An 18,773-nucleotide genomic window follows, 5' to 3' on the forward strand; every position below is an offset into this window, starting at 1 on the left:
GGTGCGGGCGGTGCGGCGAGATTCTGGCTTCGTTTCTGTTCGCCTCCCTCCCCCACCCTGCCCGCCCGCGGGCCTTTTTGGCGGTCCCCGGGCGGCGCGCGCGGGAATGGCCCTTTTCCGGTTTTCGTGGGGAGGGCGCGCGCGGGCGGGCGGCGGCGGGAGGCGGGGGTTGGGGGGATGCGGGCTGGGCGCGCGCCGGCCGAAGAGGTCCCCGGCGCCACGTGCCCACCGCCTCGCCAGCCCTGCTCGGGGCCGGGGCCGGGGCCGGTGGGATGCGGGCGGGGGTCAAGGCCGAGTCCCCCTGCCGCGTGGGCCAGCGCGAGGTGCTGCACGGGCTCCCCAAGGGCGCGCTTCTATTGTTATTTTCTCCCCCACCCCCCCCAGGATGAACTTGCGTCCTTTCTCTTCTCCGCCATGGAATTCTCCTTGCTTTTAGCCCTCCAGAGCCAAAGAAACCCCAGACAACAGATGCCCATACGCAGCGTATAGCAGTAACTCCCCAGCTCGGTTTCTGTGCCGTAGTTTACAGTATTTAATTTTATATAATATATATTATTTATTATAGCATTTTTGATACCTCATATTCTGTTTACACATCTTGAAAGCCGCTCAGTAATTCTCCTATAATTTAAAAAAAAAAAACAAAAAACAAAACCACTAGTCTAGAGAATGGCATCTACCGTGACAACGCTGACTACCAGTACTATTGCTGCTACTGCTGCTTCTGGTCCATTGGTGGACTACCTATGGATGCTGATCCTGGGCTTCGTTATTGCATTTGTCTTGGCGTTCTCCGTGGGAGCCAATGATGTAGCAAATTCGTTTGGTACAGCTGTGGGCTCAGGTGTCGTGACCCTCAAGCAAGCCTGTATCCTAGCTAGTATCTTTGAAACCGTGGGCTCCGTCCTCCTGGGGGCCAAAGTGAGCGAAACAATCAGGAAGGGCTTGATCGACGTGGAGATGTACAACGCGACCCAACAGCTGTTGATGGCCGGCTCCGTCAGTGCGATGTTTGGTAAGTTCTTTTTATGTGTGTCCCTTAATGGCGGGTGAACAAATGGGTATTTCCCTTCCGTGCTTTCCCTTTCAGATTTTCTTCTGCAGAATGCAGCGCATTCCTAAGAATTTTGCCATTTAATAAAACTTGCCTGTGTTTCAGGTTCTGCTGTGTGGCAACTAGTGGCTTCGTTTTTGAAGCTTCCCATTTCTGGAACCCATTGTATTGTTGGTGCAACCATTGGTTTCTCCCTTGTGGCAAAGGGGCAGGAGGGTGTCAAGTGGTCTGAACTGATAAAAATTGGTATGTTTAATTCTAAATGGTTTTTAAATTTTTATTCTTGTCATGTGCTATCATGGCATTATATGAAATATATGGTGTAAAATAGAAAGTTTTGAAGATAGAATATTAAAATGTAAAGTGGTTTTTTTTTTTTTTTTTGGTTGGTTTGTTTTTGGTTTCTAATTTTCATTAGTTGACATTTTTTTTTTTTTTTATTTTATTGTGTTCTGTTCCAGTGATGTCTTGGTTCATCTCTCCACTGCTTTCTGGTATTATGTCTGGAATTTTATTCTTCCTTGTTCGTGCATTCATCCTCCGTAAGGTAATCCTTCTCTCCTCCTTTATGACCTTTGATGGGTCATACTCAGTGGTATTCAGACTGCTAGCATTCTTCCAGATGTGATTGGTGTGGCCTTAGAAAGTTAAAAAATTTATGTTTGGTATAGTTTTTGTATGTCGCTAAGTTTTCTGAAAGAAACAAGTTTGCGGTAACCAGGAATGCATTCAGGCAGGAAAAATTGAATGAGTACTGTGGTGTCCCAAGAAATAGGAGAGGCTGGGAATGAGAAAATAAGGAAATTTATTCAGGGGGGCTTTGTAGAAGTGTTTGCAGATTATTGCTTTACCTAAACTATCATATGCAGATCAATTTGACTTAAGAGCTTGGGGTTCAGGAAGTCACGGTGTCTCTTGAGGCTTTTTTTTTTTTTTTTTTTTAAAGCTGTTAGTTAAATTGAGTAGTTTGGGTCTCCACATAGTTAATTTTGTAGTACTGATTATCATAAGCAGTTTATTTTTTTTAAAGATTTTATTTATTTGCCAGAAAGAAAGATCACAAGTAGGCAGAGAGGCAGGCAGAGAGTGGGGGAAGCAGGCTCCTTGCTGAGCAGAGAGCCTGATGTGGGGCTCGATCGCAGGACCCTGAGATCACAACCTAAGTCGAAGGCAGAGGCTTAACCCACTGAGCCACCAAGGCGCCCCTCATAACCAGTTTATAAGCTTCTAGGTGGAGACTCTCTCTCACAGTGACTTGACTCTAATTTCTTAGACTGGGTAAAAAGAGCCAATAAAGGTAGTTTTGTTTTGTTTTTCTTGGCCAAAAAAAGGTTTCCAGACAGTCATTTAATTTCCTGTCCTATTTGAAAATCCCTTTTGAGTGACCCAATAGCATTTCTTTTATCTAGAATTCTGGTGCTGGCTCCAAAATAAATGTAGACAACAAGAAATGTTGTCATTGGACTGAGTTATTTACTGAGTAAGAATAAATGCATTTTTCTCAGGAAACAAAGTTGTTCTTTTTTTGAGGTGAATGGCTCTTAACTGTCTATTGTAAGTTCTTAAAAACGCTCCTAAATGGAAGAAATCTGAGTGAAGGAAGATAGGCAGCTTAATCCCAAAGGGTAAGAATATATTCAGAGCCATTTGTTTGGTCTAGTTATAAGCTTCTGTAGAGAAGGATTTGTACCTTTGTGGAAATACCATGATTCATTAATCACTTTTCCTGTGACCCGAGTGTGGTAGAATATAGCAGTTGAATATTTGGAAAATTTGAAACTTTTGTAGGTTGGTTATAACTTGAGAGTAAATAGTTAATTGTTACTATTATTGGCCTTGAAATATGCTACTGTTCTATTTAGCAAACAGGTATGGAGAGCCCCTACCCTCCCAATTCCCCAGAACTGCTGTAGCATATGATAACATGATGCTTAGATTTGAGGCATACCAGTAGTCACAGCTCAGATTCTTCAGTCTTATTAGAGGCATATAGCTTGCTCTATACCAGATACCAGGAGAATTAATTAGGATCCTCTGTAGGGGATTCCTGCTTTATATAAAAGTTTACATTGGGTCTTTGTTGATAATTGGGAAACAGATTGTTCTGATTCTGGAGAGGCTTTGTGTGTCTCCAGACAAAACAAACTTGTCTTCTTTCTTGGAGGGAGAATGGTGGTGGTGCTCTGAGGGATTTTCAGTGGCCCGATCTCTGATTTGAGAAATGCGTGACAGGTATTTTTTACCCAAAGTCAGTAGCTTAAGTTAAGTATATTAACTTCTTAACTATATATTCATTATGGGGGAATGAGGGTGGACATGATCAAGAATGATTGGAATAGTGTTTATTTTTTTATTTTTTAATTTTTTAAAAAAAGATTTTATTTATTTATTTGACAAAGAGATCACAAGTAGAGAGGCAGGCAGAGAGAGAGAGATAGAGGGAAGCAGGCTCCCCACTGAGCAGAGAGCCGGATGCGGGACTCCATCCCAGGAGCCTGAGATCATGACCTGAGCCGAAGGCAGCAGCTTAACCCACTGAGCCACCCAGGCGCCCCGGGAATAGTGTTTAAAACAGTATTGACTTTGAGGACCTTCTTGACCTCCAGGCCTCCCTTTCCTCCCCATGGCACATATGTACCCTTGTGTCCAGTCTATCAGTGAGTCTTTAGGTGATGAATATGAATAGTTCTGGTTATCTCAGGTTTTAAATCTCAAGAAAACAGCCTAATGCTGGTAACCTTTGGGCATCCTGGCAGTTAAAGTCTGAATATTTGACCATTAAAATGCTTTCCAACTCAAGATTCTGTTTTGGGAATTAACATTAAAATTGCTTTTAAAAAAATTTGTTTTCTCAATGTCTATTTCAAGGGTATTGGGTAGTCTATTAGGAAAAACCAGAATGGAGGTGCCATACTTCCTCATAAGGACCGAGGGCAATAAACAGGAAATAGGGGAAAAGGGTAAATTTTCCTATCGAGTATTTAAATGCTAGTCAGAGAAAACAGGTTGTTCAGCATTTCCCCTTTTGTTAGGAATCACATTAAATTTAGGACATCTTTTCTAACTAAGAGGAGCCTTTTTCTCTATACAAAGGCTTATGTGAAAATCCAGTATGTAAACAGTGGAACTATTCTGGTTGAAGATGGGGAATTCTGAAGACCCCTTTTTCACATCTTACGTAATTGTGTGGTGAGATATTTACATTATTTCCAGGTAAAGATTAAAGTGTGTGTTAGATGGGTCATATAATAATACAAATTATGTGAAGTTGTTAGCCTTGGTTACCTGTTGTGAGTGACCCAGAGGAGTCTGGAGGGAGTAAAAGGGAGAACACAGTTTGTTTTATCCTGCCCTCCCCACCCTCCAGGCTGATTTATGAATTTAGCCTTTTCTTTTCTTTTTTAAGATTTTATTTGACAGACAGAGATCACAGGTAGGCAAAGAAGCAGGCAGAGAGAGGAGGAAGCAGGCTCTCTGCTGAGCAGAGAGCCCAATGTGGTGCTCGATCCCAGGACCCTGGGATCATGACCTGAGCCGAAGGCAGAGGCTTTAACCCACTGAGCCACCAGGCACCCCCGAATTTAGCCTTTTAGACTACAAGTCTGTATTTCATTTCTTTTTCTTTTCTTTATTTTTTAAAGATTTTATTTATTCGAGAGAGAATATGAGCTGGGGGAGAGGGAGAGGCAGACTCCCACTAAACAGGGGATGACGCCCCCCCCCCCCCCCCCACCATGGGGCTCAGATCCCAGGACCCATCCAGGCATCCCTAGTCAGAAGTTTTAGAATCACTATGGGTCTTTCCCTTTCTTCTCAAGATTTTCTTTTTGGATTGTGATCAAGACAGCATTAAACCTTTAGGGTAATATCTTTCAAAGTTTAGTCTTCCCCATATATTCAGATCTGTATTCTCTTTAAGGATTTGACTTCGGTGTTTTCCTATAGAATTAACACACATTTGTTGTTAATGCAACTTTTATTTCCAGTCACACTAGCCGTGCAGTTCCTTAAACATTTGTTGGAGTTTTTGCCTGAGGGCTTTTGTACTCTGGAATATACCCTCCCCCCTTGCTTTTTTCCCCACCTTTAGATATGTACTGGCTTGTTGACTTAACACATTTGTGTCTTTGTTCCACTGATACTCCCTAGTGTGCCCCTCCTTCCATCACTGCCCCTTACTCTTTATTTTCTTTATAGTATTTATTGCTATTTTTTTCTGTACTAGAATGTAAATGCCAGTTTTTTGAGGGCAGGAACTTTGTCTCAATTCATTCCCATATTTTAGTGCTCAGAATAGTGTTTGGCATAGTCTGTTGAATGAGGAGGTGACTTAGTGTACAATTCATTTTTATCTTAGCACTCTGGTAGATCATTAATATGGCATATTTATTGATGTCTAGAAAAAATGGTTGTCACAGGTAAATTCTGCATATTTTGGTTTTAAGAAATCTTTGCAGGGGCGCCTGGGTGGCTCAGTGGGTTAAAGCCTCTGCCTTCGGCTCAGGTCATGATCTCAGGATCCTGGGATTGAGCCCCGCATCAGGCTCTCTGCTCGGCATGGAGCCTGCTTCCTCCTCCCTCTGCCTGCCTCTCTGCCTGCTTGTGATCTCTGTCAAATAAATAAATAAAATCTGTAAAAAAAAAAAAAAAAAAAGAAAAGAAAAGAAAACAAATCTTTGCAGACATGCTGAGGAATGTCCTCACATCTCATTGTCCATTTCTTTTTTCTTTTTCAAGATTTTATTTATTTATTTGACAGACAAAGAGAGATCACAAGTAGGCAGAGAGCCCGACGTGGGACTCGATCCCAGGACCCTGAGATCATGACCTGAGCTGAAGGCAGAGGCTTAACCCACTGAGCCACCCAGGCACCCTCTCATTGTCTATGTTTTGACGTCTTTTACAAATGTATAGTACATCTCAGATGTCTGCTCAGATTTACTTTTGGCCATCAGGTTCCTTAGAATACTGGGTGATGGGGGTGTGTGGGTGGCTCAGTGGATTAGGCTTCTGCCTTCAGCTCAGGTCATCATCTCAGAGTACTGGGATCGAGCCCCACATTGGGCTCTCTGCTCAGCAGGGTACCTATTTCCCCCTCTCTCTCTGCCTGCCTCTCTGCCTACTTGTGATCTCTCTCTCTCTGTCAAATAAATAAAATCTAAAAAAAAAATACTGGGTGATGAAACTGATTATTTGGGACATTACCAGTCACTGGTATAAGTAGCCTTGTTAGAAATAGCACCCTTCCCCCCTCAAATAATAAAAAACCAAACACAAACTTAGGTTCAGGTAGATGTATAAGATGAGATCAGCCTTGGTAAGGGAGACTTCTAGGAACAAGGCCAACTGGGATTTTCCTACTACTGTGGAGACCATTAGCCGGCACTGTAATTCCTGAACCTCCCCCTTTACAAGGTTCTTTGGAAATGAATTAACTTTAACACCTTTTAAGGTATTGATCTTAATCTTTTACAGGCAGATCCAGTTCCTAATGGTTTGCGAGCTTTGCCAGTTTTCTATGCCTGCACAGTTGGAATAAACCTTTTTTCCATCATGTATACTGGAGCACCTTGTAAGTACATAACAAAATATTTAAATGTGAATTTAAGTTGTTTATAAAACTTGCATTAAATGCCCAATTTACCCCTTTTTGCTTTACAGGGCTGAAATCTCCTAGAAGGTGGCTGGCCTGCACCCATTTCAGAAGGCTGCAGGCTAGTGTATGCTGAGTTAACCTAGATAGTTTTTCAACCAAAGAGACCTGCTAAGATTCTAAATCACTACAGACCTTTACTCTTTAGTCTTCACAGGATCCACGATAATATGACCTTCTCCCTCCCTTTCTCCTATCTATGTTGAAAATACTGGAAGTGATAATGACCTCACCTACTGACTACTGAAGAGTCATTAGTTATATTTGGTCTTCAATAATCAGTCATTTAGAACTGGTTTGCTGGATATTCTCATTTTTCTCTCCCAAATGGAGCTACCTTTGTTTCTAAGCACTAAATTTACTTCCCTGAATCTGCTTGAATGAGAAGAGCTGGGATGTTTAACAACTGGTCTAAGTACACTTGGAAGAAGAATTCATGCAGCTAAGAGGAAAAATAATTTGTGAGGATATAAAGATTAAAATGATTGCTTTTATTTGGGGACTGAGGCAAAGCATGGATTAAATTATGATACATGTTTAATTTGGGAACTGAAAAAGATCAGTCACTTGTAATTTACAGGACGTTACATGCTTTGATCAGTCATTTTGCTGTCTAGGGTCATTTGACTTGATGGTCAAGTCAGTGGCTTTTGATCTTTTGACCGTGACCCACTGGAAAAAATACATTGTACATTGCTGCCCAAGACACTCATGTAGAGAAGCTGCTTGCTCTTACTGTGTGCTCTGCACCCGTATTTTCAGATAATTCTCTAGCTTTTTTTTTTTTTTTTTAAGATTTTATTTATTTGATGGATAGAGATCACAAGTAAGCATCGAGGCAAGCAGAGAGAGAGGGAAGCAGGCTCCCTGCTGAGCAGGGAGCAGGATGCCTGGCTTAATCCCAGGACCCTGAGATCACCACCAGAGCTGAAGGCAGAGGCTTAACCCACTGAGCCACCCAGGCACCCCTCTCTAGCTTTTTTTTTTTAATGCTCCTTGGGGCAACTAAATTGATTACTTTTCTGACTAATAGATCATAACTTGTTTCTTAAACTTCACTGAAGTAATAAGTCACTGACCAAAAATGAAATTAGCTCAGTATTTTTTTTAACCTTGTCTTTATTTTTGGAATAATTAGGAAAGAAAATGGACAACTTAATGAGAACACTGATCTTACTTAGGGGATACCAGACTCCTTACCAAATGGTATGGGCAAAGAAAAGCTTGCATGCTACATTTTTGTTCTTTTTTAAATTGAAGTCTTTGTGCTAAACTAAAAAAGTCTCCTGTGAGGCTCTCAGCACTGAAGTTTTATCTGGTAGCTGCAAAGCTTGTAGTTCAGTGAAATCATTTTTGAAAAAGGAATTTGGGATGTTTTTGTTCTGTTCTGTTCTTTGTGGATCATTTACAAGAAAAATTTCCCCTTCTCGTTTCCCCTCTTTGGGGAACTTGGAACACAGGCAAATTTAAATTGTGATAGAGATTGATTAAATTTCATGAATATTTTAGTTTGTGTGACTAAATACATGGTTAGAATTGATAGGAATTAAAATGGAAAGATTTATAGTCACTATAGAACTTTAGTTTTGAAGGGACCACAATTTATATCTGATTTTTAAATATTAATAATTGGGGGAGAATAGATTTTCCATTTTTTTTTTTAAGATTTTTATTTATTTGACAGAGATCTCAAGTAGGCAGAGAGGCAGGCAGAGAGAGAAGGAGGGGAAGCAGGCTCCTTGCTGAGCAGAGAGCCCAATGCGGGGCTCCATCCCAGAACCCTGGGATCATGACCTGAGCCGAAGGCAGAGGCTTTAACCCACTGAGCCACCCAGGTTCCCCTAAATTTTCCATTTTCTAAGTAATTTAATTCCTAATCAGAATAAAGCAAAAGAACTGTAGGTAGCCAAGCTATTCTTGGATAAACTATAATCATTATAACATCTTTTAGGCTAAAATAGAATTCTGTAGTGTTTTGCTTCAGTCAGTAGTCTAGGCTAGTGGCTTGGAACTTGTTGGCATATAAGTGATAAGCAGAAGAGTTCTGATACTGATGATCCCAAAGCTAGGTGGAAAGTAGGCAAGTCCCTAAGATAAGGCTTGTTAATGAAATTACCACTGAACTATTTTCTTATTGTGAAAGATAGCCCTTTGAACTATTCTTATCTTTTGATAGATAATCTGGTTTTTCTGTATCTTAGTTTGATAATGTCTCTTAAGAGATAATCTTTTTAAAGGATTTTACTGGAGGATAATAATAGTGGATGTGGTAACTTCCACAGAGAATTCTGTCACTATGACAAAGACGACTCTTGGGGCCCTTTTCTTTTTAATATCAAAATCTGTATATGCAAACATAATGTGTGGCAGCTACCATCTGGAGGCTAGGGAGTAGAATGCTTCCATTTTTTCATAGCTAGTGCAGATCCTGAGAATAGCGATCCTTATTATCTTCTAAGTAAAGAAAGGAAAAAAAAAACACCCAGTTTTTGAAGGAGCTTGGGAGACTTGAACCTAATCTAGCAGGTGTGGAGAGTGGGCCAGAGGTGGTGGTGTGGGTTTCAGAGGACTGGGGGATTTTTCTCCCCTCCTGAATTTATGTAGTCAGGAACACAATGAAAACCCTGTGGACTTAAGACTGGCAGCAATTGTAAAGGGTGATGGGCTGGCTTGGGGAACTCCAGAGTCCCCAGAGGAGGGTTTACACATTGTTGCAGGGGGCTGTTGCCCTGGGGTTTTCAAGATGCACCATTTTATCTCCTAGTGCTGGGCTTTGACAAACTTCCTCTGTGGGGCACCATCCTCATCTCGGTGGGATGTGCAGTTTTCTGTGCCCTTATCGTCTGGTTCTTTGTATGTCCCAGGATGAAGAGAAAAATCGAACGTAAGTAACAAATTGTGGCAGAATATTTTAACTAGGAATGTGCTCGTTTCTTGTGTGATCAGTTAATAAAAACACATTATTCCGATAGATTGGCAAAGTCAAAAATTTAAGTGAGATTTCAGGAGATGGGTTTATTGGCCAAACTATGTTTCTATTGATTTGAAATGACCTGAGACCTACTTATAAGGAAAGTTGGCATATGTTGGGAATGAGCTGGTCATTTAATCTAGTTTTTACTGTATCAGTTGCTGGTGACAAATACACAGAGAAGTAGCTTAACATTAACTTCGAAGTATGAGGAAATCTTAAAGTCTAATAAGGGTAGGCATAAAATTTTTAAGGGGGAAACTATTCTAACTACTTTTGTGTGTAACTTCACAGATTTTGACATGCGAATTTAAGTGTCTTGTTAGTATCTGACTTTTAGATGTGGTCGGTTCTCAGAATTGTCACACAGATTTGAGAGGTAGATATTTTCCATTGTTAATGTGAAGGAATTGTTTAGACCATTACTACATAGGGTAGTAGAGTATAATTAAATACAGAATAAATTTTGTTAGTGTTAGTCTTATTTAAACTTTGTATTCATTTCCTTACTGGCTGAGATTTGTTACAGTAATCTTTCTGCCCTTTTCATCTGCAAATGATTGGTTAGAGATTTCACCTTTGTCTTTGGGAAGTGAAAGGCTGCACACACTGCAGGGGCACTAGGAAGAGTGCTGTGTCATTGCAGCTGCACTGAAGTGCTTGTGCCCTGCGCACAGTGGGAATGAGGCTTGCATGACCTCCTGCTCTCGTTTTTCCTCCAGTTTGGGAAAAGAGACCAGTCTTGCTAATATTTTAGGTCCTAGTCTATAGCATGGTTGTGCTGCCTGAATGAACGTGTAAATGTACTGGGCATTGTAGACTGGGCAGAGGATATTCCTGCTCAGTCGGGGCATTTAGATCCATAAGGTGTGGAACATTAAAGCACATCTCTGTTTTACAGAGGTGGGAATTCGAGTTTTCCTCTGTAGTTGTCTGCATTGAGCTGTTCCTTTGCTTAAACTCCTAGACTGAAATTTGGGGGCATTCCTTTTTTAAAAAGAACGTGAATTAGATGCAGTGTAAATTTTCAATCTGTCTACCTCATGCTTGAGGTACGTTTCACCTCAGAATGGGTTAGCAGGGAACTAGGAATAGTTTTTATCCTTATAAAACCGAAACCTTTGTTTTGTAAAGGAGAAGAATATACAACAGAGCCCAAAGTGCCTAAAATATTTTACTGTCTGGCCCTTTACTGAAAAAGTTTGTGACTGCTGAAGCACTGTTGATTTCTTCCCCAAAGGAAAGATATGAGATATGGCAAGTGAAGCAAACAAGGAAACCTATCCCAAATTTTCACTGAAATACATTACGTTGAGATGGATATTTTTGAGGTAGGGGGAGGGAAGGTGTGGAATGAGTTTGGTCAAAACCAAACCAACCCCCCCCCCCCCGCCTTTTTTCTAGGAGAAATAAAGTCTAGTCCTTCTGAAAGCCCTTTAATGGAAAAAAAGAATAGCTTGAAAGAAGACCATGAAGAAACAAAGTTGTCTCTCAGTGATATTGAAACCAGGAATCCTATTGCTGAGGTAGGATCTGCCACGGTGCCCCTCCGGGCTGTGGTGGAAGAGAGAACAGTTTCGTTCAAACTCGGAGACTTGGAGGAAGCTCCAGAGCAAGAGCGGCTTCCCAGCGTGGATCTGAAAGAGGAAACCAGCATAGACGGCACTATGAATGGTGAGTGGAGTGAGAAGAATTTTACTTTGTTACCTGTACTGGGGAGGAGGCTTATTGTTTGGACCCCATGATGTTTGTTTTTAACGTTACTGTTTTGGTGTTGGCTAGGGGCAGTGCAGTTGCCTAATGGGAACCTTGTTCAGTTCAATCAAGCCGTCAGTAACCAGATAAACTCCAGTGGGCACTATCAGTATCACACTGTGCATAAAGATTCTGGCTTATACAAAGAGCTGCTCCATAAATTACATCTTGCCAAGGTGGGAGACTGCATGGGAGACTCTGGCGACAAACCTTTGAGGCGCAATAATAGCTATACTTCATATACCATGGCAATTTGTGGCATGCCTCTGGATTCATTCCGTGCCAAAGAAGGTGAACAGAAAGGTGAAGAAATGGAGAAGCTGACCTGGCCTAACGCAGACAGCAAGAAGCGAATTCGAATGGACAGTTACACCAGTTACTGCAATGCTGTGTCTGATATTCACTCGGCATCCGAGATGGACATGAGTGTCAAGGCAGAGATGGGTCTGGGGGAGAGAAAAGGAAGTAGCAGCTCTCTCGAAGAATGGTATGACCAGGATAAGCCAGAGGTGTCTCTCCTTTTCCAGTTCCTGCAGATCCTTACAGCTTGCTTTGGGTCATTTGCCCATGGTGGAAATGATGTCAGGTCAGTTGACTTGGAGTCTCCGCGTCATGCTTTCTAGTTTTGTATCACCTTATCCCTTTTTATAAGGCTGTGGTTGTGGCTTTGGTACCATAGCACCCTGTGGGACACGAATAATCTAGAGAGGATGAGGTAATAGCTGTTTAGCTGTTATTGACTTAATTAAACAGGCAGCAAAATTTTTTTTAGAGGGGTGCTTGACTGGCTCAGTCTGTAGAGCATCTAAGTTTGTGGCCCATGTTGGGTATAGAGATTACTTAAAACCTTTTTTTTTTTTTTTTTTTTAAGAGATTTTACTTATTTATTTGACAGAGATCAGAAGTAGGCAGAGAGGCAGGCAGAGACAGAGAGAGGAAAGCAGGCTTCCCACTGAGCAGGGAGCCCAGTGTGGGGCTCGATCCCAGGACCCTGGGATCGTGACCTGAGCTGAAGGCAGAGGCTTAACCCACTGAGCCACCCAGGCACCCTGTGACTACTTAAAATCTTAAAAAAAAATATTGTGTATCCCCCTCCCCCCCCTTTAGAGAGATTACAAAGAATGTTTCTGTAGATGATAAACACAGATATTCTTCAGGGAGAGTCTTCTCTGTCAAGATAGGGGCCAGTTCTGTGATAGTAAATTCTATGAATACTGAGATGAAAAGCTTAAAAATCACTGCCCTAGGGAATGAATTTGGAGGTTGTTGGCCTTAGTTCTGTGGTTTGTAAACTGGTCATTGGAACCTGAGTTGTTCTAGGCTACCTCTTGGATGAGAGGCCACCAAATGCATGGGATTCTTCTCTTGAGAGCAGCTTTTATTTTCTGCTGTGTATGTTGGGGTTCTCTTTATTTCTGTTGAAAGGACTGTTTGCTAAATGAGCTTGACAGCTTTGCTTTAAATAATCTAGTAGGTCATTTAGCAAACTGGATCTTGTCAAATTCTAGTTCTGCCTGAAAAATCTTCTTTGTCCTCTTTTTTCTTTCAGCAATGCCATCGGTCCTCTGGTTGCTTTGTATCTGGTTTATGACACAAGAGATGTTTCTTCAAAAGTGGCAACACCAATATGGCTTCTGCTCTATGGTGGAGTTGGTATTTGTATTGGTCTGTGGGTTTGGGGAAGGAGAGTTATCCAGACCATGGGGAAAGATCTAACACCAATCACACCTTCTAGGTAAGTTGGTAAAACAGGTCTTAGGCTAATGCTCATTTTCTTAGGATGCATAATATATGTAGTGTTACCACACGAATCTTCAGCTAATGTAACCCAAGCTTGAATTATTTTCTGGTGTTCCTCTCATTGTTGTGAACTTCGATTTTATATACTGTCTGGCCCTTAAACAAAATTTTGGTCAAATATTCATCTCCAGTGGTCTCTTAATAACATAACTTTTCTGAGAAAGGCTGTGTGTGGAGCAAATAGTCTGTATACTTGTCCTTTATTTGTCTCTACTTGAGAGCTAAGATTAATTACATTCTTCAAAATAGAAGTGCAGACTTTAATAATGGGCTCTTAGGAACCCTTAGAACCTTAAAAATGTTAGAAAAGAGGGAAGAGAGCCCAATTTAAAGTAGATTTCAGGTGCACCTGGGTGGCTCAGGTAGTTAAGCGTCTGCCTTTGGCTTAGGTCATGATTTCCAGGTCCTGGGATCCCACCCTCCATTGGGCTCCCTACTCGGTGGGGAGTCTGCTCTTCCCTTTAAGATTGCCTCTTCCCACCCCTGTGCTTGTGCTCTCTCTCTCTCAAATGAATAAGGAATAAATAAAATCGTAAAAATAAAGCAGATTTCAGGAGCTACAGCAAATGAAAGATGTTAGGTCAGTGTTAGGTTTTGTCACTGAGTGGATCACAGTAAGATTGGGTTAACTTTGAGGTAATGTTAGCTTATAAAAAAGATCACCTTCCATTCTTGACAAGTAATCTTTTTATGTCTACAGTGGCTTCAGTATTGAATTGGCATCTGCCCTCACGGTGGTAATTGCATCAAATATTGGTCTTCCCATCAGTACAACACACTGTAAAGTAAGTATAGTGTAAGGTATATGAACTGTGTCTATTGAATGGTTCTAGTAATACAAAGAGTTTTTTTTTTTAATGTAGTAACTGTGGTTTAGAAACTTTTATGCAGTTGGAGTCTTGAAGAGTTCACAAATTTAGGACAAAGGACTGTAATAATGTAAAGGCTTACAGTTTATAATTCCTTGGGTCGAGTGTTCTTATTTAAGCCGATAATGTATGTTCTCCCCAAACAATGGCGAAAGTCCTTTTACAGATAGTTAACCCATCTGTGAGGCATGTTGGGCTGTTGAAGGGCAGTGTTAATTATAGAAGGCGTATATTCATAGCCTCAGAATTGAAATACTGAGAATCTTGTTGAATTCTGAAGTTGCTTGATGGCCATGTAATAACTAGAAAAAGGAAGAAACTAGCTTCCTTAAGGCAATTTAAGTTGGTTCATCCTGGAGCCTGTGAGTCATACTTCCTCTTCTAGGGTATCTCCAGGTGATTCGCTATGAGGTCTGATATCTGTCCTCCTCTAAAATGATGCTCGGAAAACCTGAAACTTAAAATAACATATTAAAACTTGATTTATTTAAGACTTTATTAAAGCAGTTGATTAAAGCTGGTAGCTCAGGAGAGAGGAAGTGTTCTCGTTCTCGTCTTTTTACGCCAGTTACCACAGAAGTAATGATTGGATTTTTGTATTGCCTTCGTCTTCCCATGAGTAATCTGCTTCTTACCCTGTTACAAACCATCTTGCATGGAATCAGTCTCATCAGCAGTTTGGGGCTGCTTACCTATGTATGATTATGAGTCTGTTACCAGAATACCATTGGCCTCTCCTAACCAGTGTCCTCCATCCCTCTCTGCTAGGTGGGCTCTGTCGTATCTGTCGGATGGCTCCGATCCAAAAAGGCTGTTGACTGGCGACTCTTCCGCAACATTTTTATGGCCTGGTTTGTTACCGTCCCCATTTCTGGCGTTATTAGTGCTGCTATTATGGCAGTCCTCAAATATGTCATCCTCACAGTGTGAAACTGTTTGAGATTACAATTCGTGTTGATGTTTGGGGCCACCTTACACATTCCTGCTCCTTTCAAGAAGGATCACAGTGTTACAGAAGACCGACAAGAGTTTTTTTAAAGTTTGGGAGCTGTGGGAGGGAAGTGTTACTTGTGCTATAATTGCTTTTGTGCTAAATACAACTTGTCTCAAAATTAGCTATGTAAAATAGCTGGGTTTCCACTGGTTCCTATTGAGGTCCCTTTTCCTTCTGGGCTGTGAATTCCTGTACATAATTCTCTACTTTTTGTATGAGGCTTCAATTCCATTATGTTTTAATGTTGTCTCTGAAGATAACTTGTGATTCCTTTTTTTTTTGTTTTTTTTTGTTTTTTTTTAAAACAACCATTCAGAGCCTTTTGACGCAGTGTGCTCTGCTTTGGTGGTTTCACCAGCTTCTGCCCTAACATGCACAGACAGGGACCTAACAACAAACATAACTGAAGCTTCCCTTGTAGTCTCTTAGAGAAATAGAGCCATTTGTACTCTGCCCTCCTGTCGGTAGTGGCAGGTTCCGTTGGCATATGTGGGAACTTCTTATAGGGACGAGGTTCTTTGGACACAGTGAAAATTTTTAAGTTAGTAGAAACTTCTTGGCAAGCAATTCATTGACAATTACTGCTGAAAAGAAGTAGGAAGAAAAAGCCTTCTGGCTGTCTTGGTTATTTCTTTACAATTTCTGGCAGTGTGGGATGGATGAATGGAGTGGAATATGAACTTTGGGCAAGTTAAATGGGACAGCCTTCCATGTTCATCTGTCTACCTCTTAACTGAATAAAAAAGCCTACAGTTTTTAGAAAATTTTGTTCTCATGGTTTTTGTTCATGTTTGAAGCATCTGGGCTATAGATCAGTTAGCCCTATGCCATTCTTAGGAGAGTGTTCTCATCTTAAATGAGAACTACCGACTTACTTAAACTTTCCCACTCCTCCCTGGTAAGTTTCTTGTGATCCCAGAATGTACGTGACTTAACTCCATAGGTACTGTTGTAGCTGTTTGGCATTTTTCCTTATAATAGCACAGCCTAGACACTTTCACATTAGCATGTATAAATGTACGCATTGTTTGACAGCCACAAAGTTTTCCTGTTTGAATGGACTGTTACCAGATCCTTATTTAGAATGTCCCTAGCTTTGCTATTATGAAGGATATTAAGACAGGTGGGGTGTGTATATGTGTGTGTGGGTAGCTCAACTTAAAAATGCTCAGTGTTGGGTTCTTCAGTCTGGACCCATTACCTCTTTTACCCTTGATCAGAACAGTTAATGAAAAGTACGTTGCTTTGCAAATTATGTTGATGATTCCTGTCCTGAGAGTTGTGTTTTAGGAAGATGCTTTTGAGAAGCCACACTATACCTCATAAAGATAAGCCTGCCTGACCTATGCCTGAGAGAGATTAGATCACTGGTTGGGTACATTCCATGAACTTCTCGATGTTCACCATTTAAGGTCAGGCACTGTGCTGAACTTTTTATATACATTTAATCCTTAAGACCTCTTCAAATAGGTTTTTACCTCTCTCTTACAGGTGACAGAACTGGCCTGGGGAGCTTTATCTTTCCCAGTATTACATGGTAGCAAAGAATTGTTATCAGTTGTAGCCTTTGGGGCTGGCTGAAAGTAGCCTTGTGATTTTTTTATTTGAGGAAGGAAGGAGGGAGCTCATTATGGTAAAGAAGAATTTAGCATTAATCCCTGAACTGAAGGTTTTGGAGGAGATGCTCTTGAGTTTTGGTATTGGTTTCCTTTCCTGATGCTGTGTGACCTCACAAGTTCTCCATCGTGTCTTCCCTGTGATTAAATGAATAGTGACCAGCCTCAACATTTCCCCTTGGCTTGGGAGAAAACAGCTGAGAAAATACTTCAATCAAGAATGTGTTTCTTGGGGCGCCTGGGTGGCTCAGTGGGTTGGGCTTCTGCCTTTGGCTCAGGTCATGATCTCAGGGTACTGGGATCGAGCCCCACATTGGGCTCTCTGCTCAGCAGGGAGCCTGCCTCCCCCTCTCTCTCTGTCTGCTTCCCTGCCTACTTGTGATCTCTGTCAAATAAATAAATAAAATCTTAAAAAAAAAAAAAGTGTGTTTCTCTAGGAAGAGCAGCTAGATGTGGGAAAGAGGAACCCCAAGAGCTGGGAAGAGACCAGAGGGAGTTTGTATTTCCGTATATAGTAATACCTACCATGGGCCGGGAATACATGGTCCAGAGAGCCTTTGTCTATGCTTTTTGGGTATAGAGGTTGCCTTTTTTTTTAAACGAGTTTTTAAAATCGAAGGTTATATGTGGGCATGTGAAGGAGTTACGTGATTCAGCAAGGCTTACAACAGAAATGGGTCTCCCACCACCATGTCTCCCTCTCATGATGTTGTGACACTCTGTCCTTTTGGTATTTATCTCAGTGTTGCTGAGTGTTATTGTTTGTGTAACTACTTGGCCTTTCCAGCTTTTGGCTCTTGACTTCCTATAGTGGAAAATGATGTGTAGTTTTCATCATCTTCAACTTTTATCATATACAGACCCTAATCTCCCACTTTCACTGTGTAGTTGGGTCTTAATTTTGTTAAGATAATATTCATAGTATTTAAAAGCTGTTACTGAGTTGTTGAGTCTTTTTTTTTTTTTTTTTTTTTTTAAAGATTTATTTATTTATTTGACAGAGAGAGATTACAAGTAGGCAGAGAGGCAGGCAGAGAGAGAGAGGAGGAAGCAGGCTCCCTGCTGAGCAGAGAGCCCGATGCGGGACTCGATCCCAGGACCCTGAGATCATGACCTGAGCCGAAGGCAGCGGCTTAACCCACTGAGCCACCCAGGCGCCCTGAGTTGTTGAGTCTTAACAGTAATCTATGTAGTCACTTTTCTTATACAACTTCTTGTTTTCCCTGAAGTAGTCTTTTTTAGGACCCCGTACCAGTTTTGTTTTTGTAAAGATTTTTGTTTATCTGAGAAAGAATGAGCAGCGGGAGGGAGAGAGAGAAGCACATTCCCCGCTGAGCAGGGAGCCCAACACCAGGCTTGATCCTAGGACTCCAGGATCTTGACCTGAGGTGAAGGCGAATGCTTAACGGACAGCCATCCAGGTGCCCCCCTGTACCAGTTGTCTTAATTTCCTTTTAGGACTGTTGTAAACAGCAGGAGTGTTGGGGAAACCTCCCTCACGGCTTATCTGCTCCAGTCTAGACCAGTTCCACATCTGCATCCTAAAATTTTACTCCATGTCCTGGGAGTTTCTTTCTTTTCTTTCTTAGGTTGGGGGAAAGGAGTGACAGAGGGAAAGGTAGTGAATCTTTTTTTTTTTTTTTTTTTAATGATTTTACTTCTTAGAGGCTGAGCAAGCAGGAGGGGTAGTGGCAGAGGGAGAGGCAGGCTCACCACTGAGCAAGGAGGCACATGTGGGACTCCATCCTGGGACCCTGGGATCATGACCTTAGCTGAAGGTAGATGCTTAACTAACTGAGCTACCCAGGTGTCCCTGGAGAGAGGGAATCTTAAGCAGCCTCCACGCCCAGTGGGGAGCCTGACACAGGGCTTGATCTTAAAACGCTGAGATCATGACATGAGCTGAAATCAAGAGTTGGATGCTTAGCAGACTGAGCCACCCAGGTGCCCCTCTGGGAGTTTCTTTATCTCCTTTGTTATTTACTGTAGTCCTGTGTTTGTTTTACTTGGTTTGTTCCCTTGTTTTTTTTTTTTTTTTTTTTTTTTTTTTTTTTTTTTTTT

The 18,773-nt window shown here is 41.5% G+C and overlaps 1 protein-coding gene across 1 annotated transcript; it reads left to right on the forward strand.

Moving 5' to 3' along the window:
• The first annotated feature begins 545 nt into the window (after positions 1 to 545).
• SLC20A1 (solute carrier family 20 member 1) lies at positions 546 to 15,860 on the forward strand. Its single transcript, XM_059405616.1, has 10 exons — positions 546 to 1,015; positions 1,160 to 1,300; positions 1,516 to 1,601; positions 6,530 to 6,626; positions 9,472 to 9,591; positions 11,083 to 11,352; positions 11,461 to 12,019; positions 12,983 to 13,168; positions 13,934 to 14,018; positions 14,871 to 15,860. The coding sequence occupies exons 1-10, from the start codon at positions 670 to 672 to the stop codon at positions 15,030 to 15,032; spliced, it is 2,052 nt and encodes a 683-aa protein (XP_059261599.1). The 5' UTR covers positions 546 to 669; the 3' UTR covers positions 15,033 to 15,860.
• The last annotated feature ends 2,913 nt before the right edge of the window (positions 15,861 to 18,773 follow it).

The sequence above is a fragment of the Mustela nigripes genome, chromosome 7 (assembly GCF_022355385.1).
Source record: "Mustela nigripes isolate SB6536 chromosome 7, MUSNIG.SB6536, whole genome shotgun sequence".
NCBI lineage: Eukaryota > Metazoa > Chordata > Mammalia > Carnivora > Mustelidae > Mustela > Mustela nigripes.

What these genes read in the sequence shown, in the direction of transcription:
- SLC20A1 (XM_059405616.1), top strand. Translation starts at nt 670, where the DNA reads ATGGCATCTACCGTGACAACGCTGACTACCAGTACTATTGCTGCTACT. An exon ending in CTCCGTCAGTGCGATGTTTG is followed by an intron (nt 1,016 to 1,159) that starts GTAAGTTCTTTT and finishes CCTGTGTTTCAG; the next exon opens with GTTCTGCTGTGTGGCAACTA. An exon ending in GATGAAGAGAAAAATCGAAC is followed by an intron (nt 9,592 to 11,082) that starts GTAAGTAACAAA and finishes CCTTTTTTCTAG; the next exon opens with GAGAAATAAAGTCTAGTCCT.